Here is a 19,858-nt window from a genome sequence, read left to right on the forward strand (position 1 = left end):
AGGAACTGTCTGTGCCCATGAATCCACTTGCCATTTTGTACATTCATTACTCAGATGCTCTCCTGTCTGCACAGCTTTGGTTCCCGGAGCCTTAATGAATAGTAGAATATATTATATAGAAAATAGTAGAAAACTCTTAGGGCAATGGGTTCATTTTAATTGTTTCCCATCTTCCCGAGGGGTGCCAGAAGGAAGCCTGCACCTTGCCTCGGCTCCCACGACCATGCAGAGCCCTCCCTGCCATTCAGACAGAGGAAAGGTACTGGGCTGCAGTTTTGAACTACAGCTCAAAGTAATGCAGGCAGGCAACACACAGTGCAAAGAAATAAGCATGCACAGCAGTGGCTTTCCCAAAACAATTAGTGCATTTCTCTCAGTCCTCTGTGCTTCAAAGAGATGCAGAGTTTTCCCCTACCTGTAAATTACACTTCCAGGATGAAACATTCAAAAAAGAGAAACTCTCCCAGAAACCCTTCATAAACTGATGTTGCTAATTAACTGTTTATCACTTCAAAGAAAAAGAAAATGGCAGCCTTTTTACAGACAGTGAGTATGAACTGCTGATTTGACCAGCCTATCTTTCTTATTTCAGTTATGCTACAGCTCTACAGTATATGATGCTGCAGCCCATGTAGCATAACTACTATTTTGCTATTAAACCTCTGTTCTACATAAAGTATTGAAATTAATGGATTTTGCCAATTTCAATTCACTTCATAATTTATGAAAACTAAGGATCAGGACTTGCAGATTTTGTTTTCTAATCAACAGTTTATGATAAAGGTTTACAAGCTGAGGAGGAACCTAACCAGAGGAAGAAGAGAAAATTTCTCTAAGTAGGAATCCAGAAGACCAATTTTTTGAAAAATGAGAGAGTCTGCCCTGGAAGCTTACAAAAGCTTATCCTATCACACTGCTGAAGAAGCAGAAAAAGTTTGTTTCCTACCATCTAGGCTAGGCACAAGGCTAGCAGAAAGGCCAGAAAATAAACAGATATGAACATGAAAGTCCAATTATTCAACTCTAAAGCAACATGAAAAGGAGTCAATAATATAGTGGCCGTGGCACATAAGCATCCAGATGTTTGATTGCCATCTCCTCCTTTCTAAACGGTAGTGGGACAAGTGTCAGCCTGCGTAAAGCCCAGGGCACATCCAAGGCCAGCTCATTACAGTTTCTTCTTAAAAACAGAGAACTATTTTATTTGCAAAACTGGAATTTTGCTGGTCTTTGAAAGACAAAGATGTACAAAAAGAAAGATATACATAATACATACCAGTGCCTAAGAAGCTGATGTATCCAACAGCCTGTCCATGTGCAGGCAGTGTACACCCGAGGGTCTGCAGGCCCCCAGCTGAGAAGCCCAGCTGACACTTGAGCAGTAATGGCTGTTGTTACATGTGGCCTGTTCTCTGCTCGCACATTACCCTGATGAAGGAGAACCTCCTGAGTCTGATTAACCAGTAAATCACTCCTAATAAATCAGCACTGAAAAAAATATCCTGATTCCACACTCCAGTTTCCCAGAATTTGGGTCATTACCAGGCTCCCATGCAGCCAAACCAAAATATCCGCTGGATGAAATGACCAGCTAATGACAGCCCTTTAAATACAAACCCATTCTGAAATTGGAATGTAGGAATACTCCTCATTAAAATCATAATCCACCAGTGATCTGTACTTATTAAAGGCTTGAATTGATGTCAATGGGGGGAGAGAAACAGAACTCAACAGGGCTCTTCAGCCAGCCCCAGCTTGAGCTGCCCCTCTGCAGCAGGTGCTCCAGAGGGAGGCGAAGCATGGGAGATAAGAGCACAAGATGCCATCTCATCAGAGGTAGTAAGCAGACTGCAACTGTGGATGGTTGCCAGAATTTCTACAGACTGGAACAATTTCTTGTGAAAGATGAGATGCTGGGATACTAACATGTTTGTGAAATGACTTCCTTGGACGAGCAGCAGAAGGCAGAGCGCCAAAATGCAAGGCTGTCTGATGGCAAGGACCAAGAAATAATTGACTGGATAAGCATGAGCTCAGTGCCTTGGAATGCAAGGTTTTCTCCCAAACTAATGAAGATTATATTAGTAGGAACCCAGGCACTGAAAAGAATGAAACCTGTCTTCAGCAGAAGCACTGAATGATACCTCAGGGTATTTTGAGCTACAACACAGCAACGAAGTCATTTTTGTTCTTATGTTCCCATACAGGTCTGAAGAGGAACGGGCTGAGTTTGTAGGGCAGCACTAAGAGGTAAGAGGCACTGAGGATTGTTCTCCCTGTGACAGGAAAACGGGAAACTTCATCTTACAAAGACCAATGCAGTTAGGACTTGTACTGATCAAAGGATTTGAACCCTGCCAAACTGCAGATGCAGACCAACGGAGACAAAAAATCATCCCCAACTTCCAGCGTTCTGAACATCAGTAAACACAAAAAGGACTTGTTTATAACGGAATGGAATGGAAAGGAAAACAGCATTGAAGAGAAATCCTCCCTCCCTCATTTGCTCTTGACCCTTTGTGGGCTGAAATCCCTGTTGGTTAGGGGTCAGCTATCAGCCAAAAGGAAGTGAAAAATCAGAATTCCTGGCACAGCATTTCTGCCCCAACTGAGCACTGGCTTAGCAAGATGCTTTGCTACGCTGTTTGGCATTTCACCGCCATTCATGCCAAGGTATCAAAGAGGTTTCGATTAAAAATAATTACATTCACTTTTAATTACATCCTTTAATAAAATGAATTTTCAGCAGAGACAGAATGTGACAGGACACGGTCTTTAAAGACAGTCGAGAAATGTGTGAGAAGTCTCTGGGGAGAGAGAAGGGTGTGACTTCAGAAACAGAAACCTGAAGGGCTAAATATCAGAGACTAGTCCTGTGAAGGACCATAGCTACACACTATTTCAACTAAGACAATAAAATAGTGACATGAGAACGTATCTCTGAGACCTACCTTGGCTGGATTGAGTGCCGTGATGACCCACACGCAGTAAGCATTGTTATCGTATTGGACAGGGTAGTTGGGAGAAGTTATCACACCGCTGGGACCACGAAGGTACATATCACACATCCTTGCTGTGAAAAAGAAAATAAGACAGATGTGGGAATGAGGTCTGTTAGCTCTGGGATGAATACAGAGTTCTTTGTTTGGAGATGAGAGAGAAATAGTGATGCATACTGTATGAAGGCAGGGGAGAACTAAAAATTGCTGCCCTGTGTTGTTTTCACTAGCCAAAACACTCATCTTCCATGTAACATCAGAGACAAAGGATTTATCTGTGATGATTGGATGAGTGGGGTGTTTCCAGAGGCTATCAAACAGATGGACCGCCAGACCAACCAACAACCCATTTTCTAGCTCTCACACTGATTTAGTATTTGCTTACTGTGTTGAAGTACTCAAAGAAATACTTTCATGTCCAGGACATTGAAAGCAGCTACACGGAAGATGCCAGGTAAGACACAGATCCTTTTTAATGTCCCAGGAAGGTCATATTTCCTTTCTTCGTTGCAGATCTAAAAAAATACTGCACATCAAGTATTTATTAGGTGAGGGCTGACTTCGTTCTGCTACGACTGTGGACTCAAAGAACGAAGATGGCAGCTCAACTTCACATCTTAAAAACATCTCAGGTACAGTAGAAGCTGAAAAGCACTTAAGGGGGAAATTTTTGCTTGGAGTATTCCTTTGATGTGATATTTAATCAGAAAATGTAAAGAACAGCATTCTTGTTTTGTAACTGCCTCTGCTGTTGTGATGGGTCCTCAAAATTAATCTATCTGAAATTTCAAAGGAGTCCTATTTGCAAATGTGGTTTCTGCAGAGCTTTTTTTGCCCCTGAACAGCAGTCAAGCATGGAAAATGGTCTCACGGCCAAACTGACCGTACAGCAGGGCTGCATTCCTGCTGCCCTGTGTGACCCCATTCCTGGGGCCTGCTACATGTACCCAGTCCCACCTGACAGTAAAAGTTAAGGCCTGCTATTCCCATCTTAAAAGTGGGCAACGGGGCCACAAATGGACTAAGGGACTCTTCCTTGGACTCAGAGGGAGTCTGCTGCAGATAGGGAAGCTAAAATTCCCTCTGAACACAGTGGCAAGATGTTTCATTACCAGGTGTTAGAAACTGCTCCAGTCCAGTGGCTTTAGAGCTGGCTGGTCAGGCACCCTGCAAGTTGAAAGAAACTCACCACACGATAACAAAATGGAAACACAAAATGTGGTTTAAAACTGAGATAAAAAGCAAATGGAAAACTTTGAAAAGAAAAAAAATGGAAGTTAGTGGTAGAAATCTTTTTTAAGTTGATTCACAGAATTGCAATAATGCAGGCAAATCCTTTCTTATCTCTTGCAAGAGGACACCATAAATTTCCTTTATAGTGTCACATATTTATGCCAAATATCCTCTTACACTGATTCAATTTATTCTAGGCTTGTTCCAAGAATTAGATGGGATTCCAAAGCCTTGAAAACCTCTGCAGATGAAATTAAAGAGGAAAAGAACTGAAAAAAAATACCAATGTATGACTTTAAGAGCTTTAGAGGGATTTAATTAAAAATATTACAAGTTGTTCATTATTAGCATTACAAATAGCACAATTATGCATGCCACTTTTTATAGAGAGAGAGGATAGAGAGAAAGAAAACAAAATGGCCAAGGGCAAAATGGACATTAGTTTTCGTTTTTACGCTGAAAGAAAATTCCATTTGCTGATATCTCATGGCTGGGCCACAAGATAATCAAGCTGCTGCTAGCTTCCAAACTTTCACCTCGTCCCCCCTCTCCTCCTTATCCCTTAAAAAGAAATATCTGGAGTGGAGAACAAAAAGGGACAAAGCATTGCTGAGAGGTGTGGACATAGTACACAGGTATGAAGGACACATATAATCCATCAGCTGCAGAGCTAGTAGCTTACGAAGCTCCACAGTTAATAGTTTTATTAGTTTTATTGTGTACAGGAACAGGTGTTTGTCTTAAAACCTGAATTTCTGCTATCAAAAAGTTGCATGAGAATCAAGTGAAGGTTTCTTTCTCAGGCATGAGCTGAAAAGATTGAAAATTTGAAGCCGTGTTACTCTGCTTACCCAGAAAACAAGAATCCCCATTAGAAAAGAATAAAGATCCTATTGACTTTTGAGCATGAACGAGCAAGACCAAACTCCCATTTCCAAGAAAACAAACGAACCCAGTGCAGCACAGAAGAAATAGCAGCAACGAGCTGAATTTTTCCAACAGACTGAGAGCATTGCGAGGTTGCTCTTCTAACTGCACCTGTTGCCTGAGTGAGGGTGCTGAAAACAGATCTGCGTCATGGGCCACACAGCAGGCTGAGGATAAGACCCAGCTGAGATCAAGAGAACCAACTTAATACAGCTTATAAACATCCGACACTCAGTAAGAGGCTTGAACCTGTTCTAGGACTGCCTAACAATATATTTGACTTTTAAAGAGAAGGAAAGACCGAACCAAAAAGAAGCAAAAGAACAAAGGGGCTGTAGCAAGGTGCCTCTGAGAGGAACCAGAGATGGTCTTCCACAGGGCAGGTGGGAGTTGCAAGCCTGGAAATATCCACTTAGAGTGCTCTGCTCCTTGGAACAGCATTTATCGAAAGACAAAGGCAACAGGCAGCAACCAAGTGCAGACAAACTTGAGGACAGAATGAGTAATGCATGAATGGGACATAAAGGAGATGGATTTTCTCATTAGTTCTACCAACTCGATAAAAAAATGTTCCTCTTCTCACCTCTGCACACTGGCCTGTGGTCACTCCATGCAACAATCATGTCGCTCACTCTCTTACACGTGATGCTTTTGGACCCTTGTAAATCATAGCCCTCGTTACAGGTGAACTGGATGCTGGAGCCCAACCTAGCAGACAGAACAGAAAGTGAAGTTAGCAACTGAGAGGCTTCTGCAGCAACGTGTTTGTCACTTGCTTTTTTATTATCCCAGTGATTCTCCAAATTGTGAACAGACGGAGTTCACTGGCCCTCTAGGCAACAGCAGAAATGAATGAGGGGCAGGCTTTGCCTCATTCATTTGCTTATGCTGGGCACTGTTTGCCTGAGGTGGTAACAGTCCCCGAACAGATTCGAGTCTTTCAATGCAACTTCAGGGGGAATTTTTTTCAGTTCGGGAGCACAGACTCTGTCCCAGGAGATGACATACTCAGCATTCTTCTAAAGAAAAAAAAAAACTTTATCTACTACTGAAAGATTTCTTCTATATTCTATCACTTTGGACTCAGATCCTTTGCTGGTTAAAGCCAGTCCTATCTTATTCACTGAAGTGACACAATGCCGGCTTACAGCAGCTGAGAATTTATCCTATGGCATTCAGGGACTCTGTTGGGAATTGCCTTTCCTCCACCCTCACTCCCCCTCCTCCAATACATTTTCTGGACTTCAGGAGAATTGGATAGACTCAGGTTAAATTGAAAGACATTTTTAGTGAACAAAACAGCTATCGACAGCAAAATAAGATTAAATATTGATTCCCCATTGCTAACAGCAGGCTGATTCATTCCTACACTCTTTAAATGAACGCTAGCAAGTACAAGGGAATAACAGCATTGTTTTAAACTCTATAAGAAAACAATTATCCAGCACCACATTTACTTATTGACAAGGAACTGTACCAGTGCTTTGGGAAGACACCTGAAATTCACTGGGGGCAGGGGCATGCTGTGACTTAAGCTAACGTTAGAAGCAATGCTGTTGCTGTTTAAGACAGCTCTTTCTGCACTTCACTCCAAATGGGACTGACAACAAACACGGATTATACAAGCCTGGCCAGATGCCCATTTTGTGAAAGGAGAAATATTCCCAAAGAACTCATTACAGATCATCATCCAGGACACGGTCTCTCACACACACGTGCACTTCTATACACACTTGTTCTTCTACATCACTAGGCTCAGCAAGCTTTCAGACAGAGCACATTTAGATGTGTGCAGATGGTCTCTAAAAACAGACTACATAACGTCAAGGAGCACACATGATGGTTATAAACAATAGCTTTGCAGCATGCAGAAACACAAACATAAAAGGTTCTTACCTAAAATCGTTGCCTATTCTTTTGCCTCTCTCTGGAATCCCAGGGTCTGGACACATATTATGTCCCTGGGACACACCAACCTGAGTTACTACAAAGCAAAAACAGCACATACAGAGACAGAATAGCAAAAGAAACATTCTTTCATCAACTGTCTTGGTGGATGTGGAGAGAAAAATGGCAATTGGTAGCTTGAAAACCTGAATGTATTCCATTTTGCTTGGAAAAAACAGCTTTGGAAACAAGTATAACTGGAATCATTTCAGCTCAGTTTAGACACCAAAGTGTTTTCTAGGAAGTGCCAGCTAGGAACACAGTTTTCCCCCTGTTCTGCTATAGAAGTACCTCTGAAGAGAGATTTTTCGTTCTGCAAAATTGCACCAATTAAACAGCCCATTTCCGAAGCCTGTGATTAAAACGGCCACCTGTGACACGACAAGGTGACTGTCTACCACCCTCCAAACCCATCTGAGCGCTGCCAGAGAAAGAAACAACTCGATGAGAAGGTAGGTGTATGATACCAGGGAAAAAAGCAAGCACAGAACAAAAGAGAGAGAGGAGAGGGAAATGTAAGTCTAGCATTTTAAAGCAAGTAATTTAGTTTGAATATGAAAAACTTTATGGAGCAACCTTAACGTAACTACCAACAAATAGGAAACCTCTCGAGTGGTGATCAGCACTGAATAAACATCTGCAAACCTGATTCTCTATCTCCCCACGTCCACCTTCCCCCTCCAGCCTGTCACACAGCACAAAGAAGCACTACCTAGGAATGGATTTAGCCAGGGTGGCTCCTGAAAGCATGAAATGAGATCTAGCAATATGCGGATTTCAGTTTGGAATTCCAGCAACTACAGAAACGCATAATAATATGGGACAAAGGGGTAACTTCGTCGCAGAGATGTAGAAGTTGATGTGATTCAGCTTTCTCGTATCATTGAGGGAAGGACTCAAGGAAAATGCAACACGTCAGCAAGACTGAAGCAGTGGAGCATGAATCCTAAGCGAGCACGTTCCCATTCTACCTCCGCCTACCACCAGGTCAAAGGAGAAAACTCAGCTACACCGCAGAAGGTACTGCGTTAGCACAGTGCCCAAGCCCACTGCCAAATGGGATGATGGTGGGGTGATAACAGCACAGTTCTCACGCTGGACATGTCAGCTCCACAATGAGAGGTCTGCACAGCACTGAGCACGGGGGAAGACACGGAGGGTGGTGCATGTAAATATTTACATGGGGAGAAAAGCACGTGGAGCGTCTGCACAAACACAGGCTGCACAGCATGGACACACAGAAAGGCAAGACCATCGAATGTAGTAATTATTCTCAGAGTAATTACACCTCGTGTAAGTCAGGCACTACAGCTGGAAGATCGAACCCTGTTTCTAAAGGGATGGAAGGATCACTCTGCTCCTGCTGGTACGGGGCTTTCATTTGAGCATCTCCACCCAAGTGCTGGCTGCCTGCACTGAAAACATTTCAGCTCGTAACCTGCTGCTCTGCTCGAGGTGCTTCCCCTGTCCCAGCCCTTCCTGCCTGCGCTGCTGCCACCTTCCTTCCCCGCACCAAGTCCCACGTGCTCGGGACCAGGGACACGGGGCAGGGGCTGCCCAGCCCGGCTCTGGCACGGCCGCTGCACGCTGCCCGGTGTCCTGGCCTGCTGCTTGCTGCTCTGTGGGCTCCTCCGTGAATTTGGGGGCAAAAGAGGAAAAGAGACGCGGCTTTATGGGAAACCAGTCCCCTGATAGACTGTTTTCTCTTTTGCATATTCATAACCTCACGTTAAGCTCCATCACGTGGACAAGCAGACACGCTAGCGAGACAGAAGCATTACAGCAGCACACGGCAGCTATCTTTTGATGGCTGCGTTTTGCAGCTACAAAGCTTTGCTGCCACCTTTCACGGATTCTGACGATTCTGAATGTACACGAGTCAGAAGGAAGGGAGCCCTCCTCAGAGCAGGGATCCTTCTCTGCTCTTTTACCAATGCCCCGATAACCAAAGCAACCGTGGCAAAACCCTGCTCCATGAGGAGGTATCTCCAGCAGCCATCAGGGCTGCAGGATAATTCAGTGGGTTTGTTTCACTGAAACACATTATTTCAGTTTGATCTACTCTCCCTTCTTCCCTGCTAAATTTCATGCTTAGATACATGAGAAAATTGAACAGTTTTTAATTTGCTGTTAACTTTTTGCTAACTTGGCCAGTCTGCCTTAGGTCCTGGAGATCTCACGTGTGTTTACAAACTATACAAGTGGCTGTAAAGACCCAGCCACTGTCACAACATTGCAGGAGCTACAGGCGTATGTTGCAATGTTAGCCAAAATTCTGGCACAGAAAAGTTGGTCCAGCTCTGAGCTCTGTCTTAGCACCCGTTTGGGGCCATTGCCTGTAGTTTTGATCAAGCTGTTGAGTGTAATCTATGGAGCTAAATACTCCTCTGCTATGTACCTCCCAAGGCGTGGGACGTGCCTTAACAGTTCTGCTCTAATGATACACGAAGCAAATGGGAATTTAGAGAATGAAAATGCACAGAGGCTTCAGCAGTGAGCAGTGAATAGCCTCAGTCAGAGCAAGGAAATAAGGTCAGAATAAAACAGCCCCCGGTATTCTAGCACAACATTTTTGGTTGTTTCACTGCAGAACCGCTGCATAGAACCAACAGCAACGAGAAGACTCTCCCTGAAGTCGTGGGAGGGATATGGTCTCTTCAGAGACAGCAGTGGTCCTTCTGCAGATGAAATCACCACCTCCCCATGGCCCTTCTGCTAGGGCTCGAAATGATGCTTTGCTTCTGAGAAACCAAAGGTCAGCTGAGCAAAGAGCAAGGTGACACTGTCTTCCTTTGGCTTCCTTAAATCTCCACCTACCTACGCAAATATCCTGACTGCACATACAGGTATCTCCAAGGAAAGTAAAATTAACATTTAAGATAGAATATACAAACTAGGGTTGTATGTCACAAGTCTACAGGGTATGTAGGAGAAATACTAAGATTTCTCACTGTACTTCTATACCTTCTCCAAAGTAAAAATACACTAAACAAGGAGATATGCCTCTAATGTACATATTTACAAACACAGCTTCTACGTATGTCTGCATTGAAACACTCGCATGCCCTTCCCTGCCGAGCAGATTACCAGATTGCCTTTCCACATCAAATGCTTTCTCCCACAGTCAAAACACTATCCAGACATCATTTACACCCGTGTTGGTTACTCTGAGCTGGTGTCACATCCATTTATTACATCTCATATCAGACGAGAGCGAACCTAGAAGACTGATTCAAAGCTTTGAGAAGAGGCAAGGCTACAGATGACCAGCAGAACCCACAGGCACCAGAGAGCAGGTTGTCAATTATCAATCATACTTCTGAAGACTAAAATACTTCTTTCATTAGTATCTATATAACACATGTAAATAGACCAGTGAGCAGATTAGATACAAACAGAGCAAGGAGAGGTATCTTCGTATCATGATAGTGTGGACATTTTATTTTGTCAACTTTAAGAGTGAAAGAAAAGGAGAGGATGGATTAGATGGCCACTTACAGAAACTTCTGTTCTATCTTTTGCTTTAAACATACACACATGAACACAACTAAACCAAAGTTCATAAACCATATTTGTTATGCTGAGAACTTGTTGTCAGTACTGTGTTCATCTTCCTAAAGGTTTGACTGATTTATGCCAGGGCTGTAGCACTCCAAATGAATTCTTCAAGGTTACAAGGAAAACAATAGATCTTAAAAACTGTGATGAAGTGTTCCAGTTCTACATTACAAGCTCAAGGATTCTTTCTCCCAAACCATGGAACTTGTTTTCCTCCCCCTTCACTCTCCTATTTTTTTTTTTCCAACAACTTCCTTCTCATCATGCATTCAGTAACAGCCAGTTATGATTGCTTTGTTTGCAACGGTAATTTACTCCATCTGTTAAAAGAACTAGGAACCTTCTTTAGCTCTCTGTATTTCTCCATGTTAATATAGTTCACTGATAGACTCCCAAGGGACAATTTTTATTGAATTTAGGAGTGTTAAATATGAGTTACAAGATAAAACAGGATCTAAAATGTTGTGCCTTTTTCTTTTTCCTAACAAAACCTTTATATTTCTCAGCATGAAAAATACAGTGATAAAAGTGAGCTCTTCTCCTGGCATGAGGGGGACAAAGGAGGACTTTAGCAGCTATCAGTTGTTTTAAAATGGTTAAGTTAATTTTCATGATCACTCTAAGGCTTACAGTTACTCCATACAACCTTCTGGTCAAATTTCAAAGACTGTTTGCAGCACGCCCTACTTCAACGCAACCTGGCTTGTTTGGAAGCTGTGCTGCCTACAGCCAGAAGCCCACAGCCTGCTCCTCTTTGCTCCATGCTCACTTTGTACCGTGGCAGTGCAACAGGGACCCACATGCAAACATTCATTCCTTGACACGTGCTGCAGAAAGCAGGCTTACTGCAATGCTCAATCCAGCAGCTTCCATACACTTGGCTGAGACTAAAATTGATCAACACCTCCAAAATGACTTTGCATTTGCAAATTTAAAATAGATTCTGACAAATGTGAAGATACACAGAGCTTGCACTACTTCATTCAATCCCTTTCAGTAATGTCCAGCAGTGTTTTCAGGTGTGCCTCATTCAAATGTCAGAAAAACAACTCTGATGCTGTTTTATAAAAGCAAAGTACCATGTTTTTCACACAGTGTGAGCATGGAATATACACATTTACATATTGCATGCAATATACTGACTTTCTCGCTGCTTTAGTATAACTGCAAATGCAGAAAGTGTCTTGGTTAATATCAGAAAAAAGTAATCCCCTAAATGCAATCTCAAATTTTAAAATGTGTTTCTTATAGCTTATTCTGCAGAGCTGTATTATTTTTCCTCTAAAACTGATTAAAGCAAGATGCCCAATTAATTTTAGGGATGGTGAACAGTATGAAGCACTTGATTTAAATTTCAAATAAACACGTTTGACTGCAACTGAACAAAATTAGCACGTCCCCCACCCAATTCCATGTTTTTTATATATTCTTTTTCTGAAAGAGTACAAACAGCTGCAATATGAATACATTTTGTCTCCATTCAGACATGTGAAACAGAGTTTAATCTGGCGAGGTAGGATCTGGCAGGTAACCACAGCATCCATCCAGCAAAACTGAAATCCTCTGAAAGACCTATCGGGTATTAAGCATGTAGCTGCAAGCTGCCTTATGTGACAACAGATTCTTCAAGGGAGAATTTTAGGAGAGATGCAAAGACCACTAGAAACCATTGCTGGCAGGAAAGGATTTGAAAACAAAGCATGGTATAGCTCTAGCTTTTACCAAGAGACACAGCCATTTCTAAATTTCTGATATTTGAGCCAGATGAAATGACGATAGCAATACGAGCAAACTTCAGAGGCCTTTAATCAGCCTATCCCACCTGTATAACCACTACTGAAGCATAGCTCACAAGCTCATGAAAGTTTCAGAGAAGAGAGGGCACGGCTAGCCAAGCAAATCAAAAAAGCAAGGGGAAAAAAAAGATAACACTTCAGGCTCCATTTTCTGAAAATAAACCATTTTCTGGAGACATCTTCTACAGAATCAGCATTCCTGAGGTTGAAAATTTACTGTAACAGAAGTGTGACAGCAGAAGGCTGTGCAGGATAGAGGTTAATCAGGGTTTACAATCCAGACATTGCTGAGAGCAGCGTACGTGGACAAATCTAAAGACACAAGGGTTGCACCAAACACCCTGCTGGTAACAGGAATTTGGGCCACAGTACTATCACTATATAGTGATATACACCTTAAGAGATTTCAGGCTAAGGTGCCCTCCTATCTCTCTTTTGCCTTATCAAATACAACATGAGGAGCACTGCAGAGGGTGCTGAACTGGCAGCTTTGAAGGCTGCACTCTGCTCTCCACTGGGTGAGGACAGACCGGGCAGAGGCACCGAGAGCTTCCTACAACTTCATCCTCAGAAGTGGGGCACGACTGCGACAGAGCGGGGTACACTAAAAAGGAAAATTCAGTTGCAGTCTGTTACTCGCCCCTCAGCACCCTCCCCAGGACCCCTGAAGGACTAGTGCTGACAATGGTCCTGACACACAAACCAGAAGCAGAGCAGACTGCTGCTACCTGGCCACAGAGAAAACAAACCATTCAGCTTCACGATGGGTGATTCTATACACTAATTTATTTAGAGTGCTGTTCTGGGTCCTTTGGTTTAGTGACTGTAACATTCAATAACAACTGATTAAACTGCTACTGGGAAGCATCCTAGGGTTTGCAAGAAGGCAAAATGGGAATCCTATGTATTCTTGACACAGAAGACTTACATACTGTAAACTAACGAGTCCAAATCAGGCTAAAACTCATCACTTGGTTACGACTCCCTTCCCCACAAACCCCAATATCCGAGATCACACAAACCCCACACCAAACACATCCTCACATCTTCTGGAGCTCCAGTGCCCACACAATCAAAGGCTGAGGTATTTTCCAACATAATTTCACCCTCAGTGAAGTCAACTGTTTATCATACCTCAAAAGGTTAAATTCTTCTTGGCAAGAATATTTCATAGGACCGAGAGCATCCTGGATACAGGGCTTTCCTTAAAAGTGAATTTGTTTTCTTCAAACACGCCCCAGCATTTTCTACTCTGGAGATGTTGGACAATTTACATCCTGCTATTTAGCTTGTTGGACCTTTCTCTTTGAATAACTGGAGACTACAAGCACTCGTGTGAACCTAAATGTGAGCCATTTTCATTTCAGACAGACAGTGAGTGATGTTTTAAATTCAGTTCATCCATTTTTCTTAACTGAATTTTGCATCTGAAGTTCAGGCGAGTGAAATGTCCAAACAGTACCTCTTTGATGGGTGCAATGGACTATGCAGAAAATGAACAATTATATGCTCCCCCCGAAAAACTATTTAAGAAATACTGCATTTTGCTCCTATTTAAAGCTCTATAAAACATAACATGGAGTTAATTCAGATCCTTCCTGTTCAATCTTGAGTCTCCTTTAGAGTCCAGTCACCTGCCCAGAGACACGTGTGTAAAGAAACTCCGAGTCTCGCTTGGAAGGAACCTAATGCAAAGATGAATGACCTAACGGATTCGCTTACTGCAGGAGGAAAACACACCAGTGACAAAGCGACGTTCTGAGCACACCTCTAACAGATATCAAACACTAGATATACTGAATGCGAGAAACTAATACAGGGACCACAGAAGTCAGTAGTATAAGCTTTCGCACACTGAAGTGGCATGATTTTTCTGCAGGAACGAATAATTACATAAAATGCAAAGAGAAAAACAGAGAGACTGCTACTGATTCTGTACATTTTCTAACACTTGTTTTTTGTGGTTCCTTAGCCCTTCTCCTAAATTTACGATAACATTAATTCGGTTTTCAACATTGTTTACATTTTGACACTTTCCAAACTAAAAGAAGACAAATAATGAACCCCAGTCTGTCACCAAACAGGATGCATACAGTATATATTAAATGCACACACACCAATCCCCTGCGTTCCCACTTTAAGGGGTTAGTATATGCTTGTGAATAGAGCACTGGAAGGAAGTGATGCAGTAATGCAAAGGGAAGAGAGGGTAAGGCATTAAAACTTTCAAGAGTGACAAAGTTTTAGAGATTATTGGAAAGTCAAATGAAATGTTCAAGGAGATCATTATACAAAAGAGAGCATACGGAGGAGCCAGAAAACTTACACACTGATGTCTTCTGGTTATTGTCCTTGCTTGGCATTAGCTTCACCCCTCTGGACTTCAACTCCATTTGCTTTTTGACTAGAGACAGATTTAAAACAAAGCAAAAATACAAGGACAGTATTTAGCTAAGCATTAGTGGTTATTTAAAATGAGAATACAGCAACAGTTGTACACTACCCAAACTCCAGGATATCATGCATCATAGCCAACTTTTCCCAACCCCTCAAAGCCATGAGGTTCCTCTATTCATTTACCTTTGTTAGATCTGGACCAGTGTCCTCACAGAACTGACCCAGTCCAGCTGACCCTGAACTTGAATATAAAATTGGGCAAGCAAGCCCCAACCCCCAGCTGACCCTGAACCTGAATATAAAATTGGGCAAGCAAGCCCCAACCCTCTGGAACCATGCCATTTTGCTTAACGTACTAAAAATGGGAAATGGACAAGAGGGAAGATCTAAGAGACTTTAGGGATCTCAAGAGCAAAATGTTAAGTTCCACTTGGTTTTGCTGATGCAGTTACTACATTATAACACAGTGCACAGTAAGGCCATTCTCTACTTCTGTGGGAATACAGCTCTCAAAAGGGACACCCCATAACCTGAAAATTGTACATGAGAACTACAGAAGTATTAGATTCATAAAAAGGCAGTAAAATGTCAAACAAAAAGGACCATATTAAAGCCGTATTACTGGCAAGGAGTAGTACAGATTTACAGACCCACTGTTAATAGCCGTAAGCATATTGATTACAAAATCTTCATGACTACTCCATCATAGGTCCTGACCTTCCTGCTTTAAACCTCATCTAGATGAGAAAACACACAAGGGTGGCAGCAAGATTTCAATCCATCCACTGCCAAGAGTCCCATCCTTCTAGGCGATAGGAAGCTTCCCAACATAACCGAGCAACTATTTGTTCCTATCCTCCAGCTGTTACCGAGGCTCTCTACACCAGAGGGTTTTGCACAAAACCCACGCCATCAAAACCCTCTGGATACCTGTAGAGAGACACCATAGCTCCCTGCAGCGTAAATACAGATATTTTTGACTAAGATGCAGCAGAATTTTTACTGGCATATTTGAAGTTAATGCAGCGAAAGAATAACTTCCCATCAGAAAGCATGATGCCCGTATCAGTTTATCCTTTTTCTGATGAGCCAGTTATCATCTGTGCAGAAAGGCAGTCCATCTCTCACTTCAAACTGTTCTTTTCTTGTTCTTTATCTCATCCTACTTTGATCTCTAAATTAGCACATTTTGAAGACAAAGTTGTCAAGAAAAATTACCAATATAACTAACGAGTTTTTTTTTTTAATCATACTTTTTTTTTTGGCTTTAAAAAAATGTTGATAACATCTGTTTGCAGGAGCTTCGGATGCGGAGATGTCAAGCATTATTCCTTGAAGCTTACCTAAGGTAGCGCTTTACTCTGCTAGCTTGGAGCTTTTTGTTCATTATTTGGCTACAGCTTTTTGCCTTCTCTTTAAATAAAGCATAACTTCAAACTGAGGTCTGAATTAGCTTTAAAAATATTCATGAAGAAAAGCTTATGTTGTCTAGTATTAGTATCTTTAATCTGTTGGAGGTTTATTGCTTTTTTTTTTTTTTAAATAAAGAGGGAAAAATAATTAACAGTATGCCAATTTCAAAGCAAATCTAAGACATGCCTGTTTCATTTTGACTGTAATCCATCTGCAAACGCTCCAAGAAAAAAGCAGCATGTCTCAGAACGTCCCAAACAGCAACATATCCCTCCAGGTCACGTTACGACAATTCTGGGACCTTTGTAGTCTGAGCTCAAGGTTCTTAACATAACTCACTGTGTCAAGGGCCTAAAAAAGAGAATATGAGGCTACGAAATCTAAAATTTCTGGGGAAATCTGGATCCTGCCTCAACTGGAACAGTGACAGCTTTAAAGCACAAATGAGAACTGAAAAGGCCCCAGGATTACAGGACTAACACACGCCTGCTGTGCAGGACAAACCCAGGCAGCACCATTCCGGCTCGGGGCAGCACCCAGGTGCACCCTACGGCAAAACCGGGGTGGGAATTCCTCATGGGGTGCTGCCCGTGTGCACCCCCAGGGCCCCACTCAGCCCGGCTGCTCTCCCCAGGGACGCCGAGCTCCTGGCCCCGCGGTGCTGAGCCGAGGGCTGGAGCTGTCCGGCCTCTGCAGCACGGTGCTCCCACTGCCATGGGGATAACACACTGCCTTGCCCTCCGTAACACCGCAGGTAACGAGGCTCTGTACCAAGCGAGTACACAGGGAAGCTCGCAGTCCTGGCCAGCATTCCCTCCCAGTCAATAAAACGCTGTCAGGCCCAAGTATCTACGGCTAAATTTGAGCTATTACAGGACGTAGCATGGCTCGTGACTTCGCAGTATCTAATTCATTGCTCTGTAAAATGCTTCGGAGCACCATCAGTAAGTGAGGAGCTTTATGAAAGTAATTCTCGTTTTTACTCTCTGCACCTTCCCATTGGAAGTTACTTCATGCAATTACCAGTAACTGTGTCTCCTGGTCACACCAGCAGAAGCACTGCTCTGTTGATTTCCGCATGGTAATGCAGGCTTGGAGCCCTAAAGATCAAGCAAAGCTTTTCCATCACCAGCCCACTGGTTTTCAATCCCTGCGCCCACAGCCTTGATGCTGACACCGTAGCCACGATGCCTCTCGGCACATCTCGCCGGGCACGCTGGCCACTGAGCTACAGCAACCACATGGATTTCAGAGCTGCCCAACATCCCCAGCTCCAGCAGAAGGCAATCGGGAGGAAAGTTCACAACCCCAACACATCTGGGCCTTGCACACGACTGCACATTTTTAAAAGGACCCACTTAGTGACAAAAGGTTCAACCACATCCATGACCTGCCTTTAGAATCGGGCCCACAGAAGAAAACCCACTCCAGATTTGTGACTCTAATGGAGAACTTGGCTCAAAAGCACCCAACGGTAATGAAAACAAGCAGCAGAAAGCAGACTGTCACTACCAGGGATCAATCCTAAAATATGGAGGCTGAACTACAGTACCCATGAAGCACGGACTGTGTTTACCCTCATTGCATTCCGTCTCTTTCAATGGTAATTGGTAAAGAGCTCACTGTATACTCCCTCTCCTTAATCCTTCATTTTGTTACATGGAGATGTAATGAAGAAGTCAAAGTTTACAAATGACTCAATTTAGATTAGAGCAAGTCAGAATACAGTATATTGCTTTCTTTTTAAAAAAAATAAATAAGAACAATTCCCCTAGCTATGCCCTCAAAAATCCAATATATGAAAATCTATATTGTTTATAAATTTGAATGTGGAACAGTACTACAAAGGATTGTGTCAGGCTAATTGGATGAACAGAAGTTACTCTGTTTTCCGGAGGGTTTTGCTGCTCACACTTACCTGATAGATCTAATGGAATACTCAGTGTCCTGTCAAATTTGAAAGATGCCATTACAAAGCTTTTCCAGCAAGCAAGCAGTCTGGGATGTTTTTTTCTAAACTGTTTCATGTTGCTCTAAATACGAATTTAAGGAGACATTTATTTATTTTTAATTTGAAAACAAAACCCACCACATTTCAGCAAAAATCTATTCCATGAAACTCTGTTTCCCTCGCTGGGGGGTTGCCATGATATATTGGCTTGCTTGAATCAGATTTCTACTTTATTTTCTTCCTGCTGGGGTGCTCTAGTATCATCTGTGATATTACTGCAGGCTGCTTACAGGGATTCTCACTTGAGCTGGACGTGAAGAGAAACCACCTTCCCTCACCTGCAACCATTTTCAGACACCCATGTGGCTGTATGCGCACCTAGCGAAATGACACCCTTATTTCATTTATGCCTGCCATTAGCTTGTATAAGAAACAGCTCTTTAGGAATCAGAGCCTGTAACAAGCACCAGAACTCTCCTCTTTTTGCCTTTTTCTCAGGATTGCTCAGGAGACTTAACAGGTTGCAGAGCATACGCTCTATCCCCTTTGCAGCCCGCAGGCGCGATCCAAGATGAGGATTGGTAGATCTGCCAAAAATTAAGGATATATAGATGTACACATATTTTTAAAAGCCTTTTAGGTGGTGCAATATGTGCAAAATAGTTCATCAGACCATTATTAAAGATGACAAGCCTGCCAGTATTCTGCATTGTGATACGGGCTGAAACTCACCCACATTTATCTTTCTACCTGAGAGTGCAGGACAGAAGGGGAAGGGAATGGGGAGGGTTAGATCAATAAAAGATGCAATTATGTGTTGGTAACAATCAGCTAAAAAGCAGTTCAGGATCCTGTTTAAGTAATAAAATATGTGCTGGAGAGATGGACTACACCAGGCAGATCATTATTTCGATCTGTTTAGCATAATTTTAAATTCAACAGCTTTTTCATTACCTCATTTACAGTACCTCATCGCTACACTGATGACTGACAATACCTGGCTTCTAACCCCTACTGTCGCCTGTCCTGAGCAAGGTACATGGAGCTTATTTTCTTATCACCTGCAGGTACACAGCACGTATTCGGGAATGAAGACGGAGGGAGCAGGAGGACGAAAGAAAAAAGATCAATGCACCGATTTATCTGTGGCCCCTTTCATTTGCTTTCACGGGGTGTGGAACATGGTATTTGCAAGAATGCAAGATTCACCTTACATAAAAGCAACAGGGAAGGGAAAAAATATTTCCACTCTCCCTGCAAAGGAATGAATTTAACTGTATTCAACATAAAGAGAACCTGTATATGGGCTGTTTATATCTAACCTTGCTTTTACATTCATAAAGAGATGTCCAAACGAGGGCGTGGATTAGGAAGAGCTGAAATGGAACATACGAAGAACGCATTCTGCTAAAACTAAGTATCAATGTTAAACAAGTTGGAAGGGAAATGACTTTCTTATAGATTATCAACAAAGCCAGATACTGTCTCGGAGGATACAGGATGTTAATAAATGGGGAACACATCTTTGGAAAACAGACAACGAATTAGATTCATCCTAACCCTCCCTTCCTTCCTGCTCTTGGACAATCCTGAGGTTCACTTACATCTCTACTGCTAAGAAACACATTTTAGTTGCT

General features: G+C 42.5%; 1 protein-coding gene across 1 annotated transcript in view; it reads right to left on the reverse strand.

The window, feature by feature from the left end:
- CSMD2 (CUB and Sushi multiple domains 2) overlaps positions 1-19,858 on the reverse strand; it is a 290,461-nt gene that overhangs the window by 144,860 nt on the left and 125,743 nt on the right. The window contains exons 7-10 of the mRNA XM_035562044.1: positions 14,787-14,864; positions 7,056-7,143; positions 5,743-5,867; positions 2,952-3,073 (exon numbers count right to left, since the gene is read on the reverse strand). Coding sequence (XP_035417937.1) covers positions 2,952-3,073; positions 5,743-5,867; positions 7,056-7,143; positions 14,787-14,864 — 413 coding nt within the window. The remainder of the gene's footprint in view (positions 1-2,951; positions 3,074-5,742; positions 5,868-7,055; positions 7,144-14,786; positions 14,865-19,858) is intronic.

The sequence above is a fragment of the Cygnus atratus genome, chromosome 23 (genome assembly GCF_013377495.2).
Source record: "Cygnus atratus isolate AKBS03 ecotype Queensland, Australia chromosome 23, CAtr_DNAZoo_HiC_assembly, whole genome shotgun sequence".
Lineage (NCBI taxonomy): Eukaryota > Metazoa > Chordata > Aves > Anseriformes > Anatidae > Cygnus > Cygnus atratus.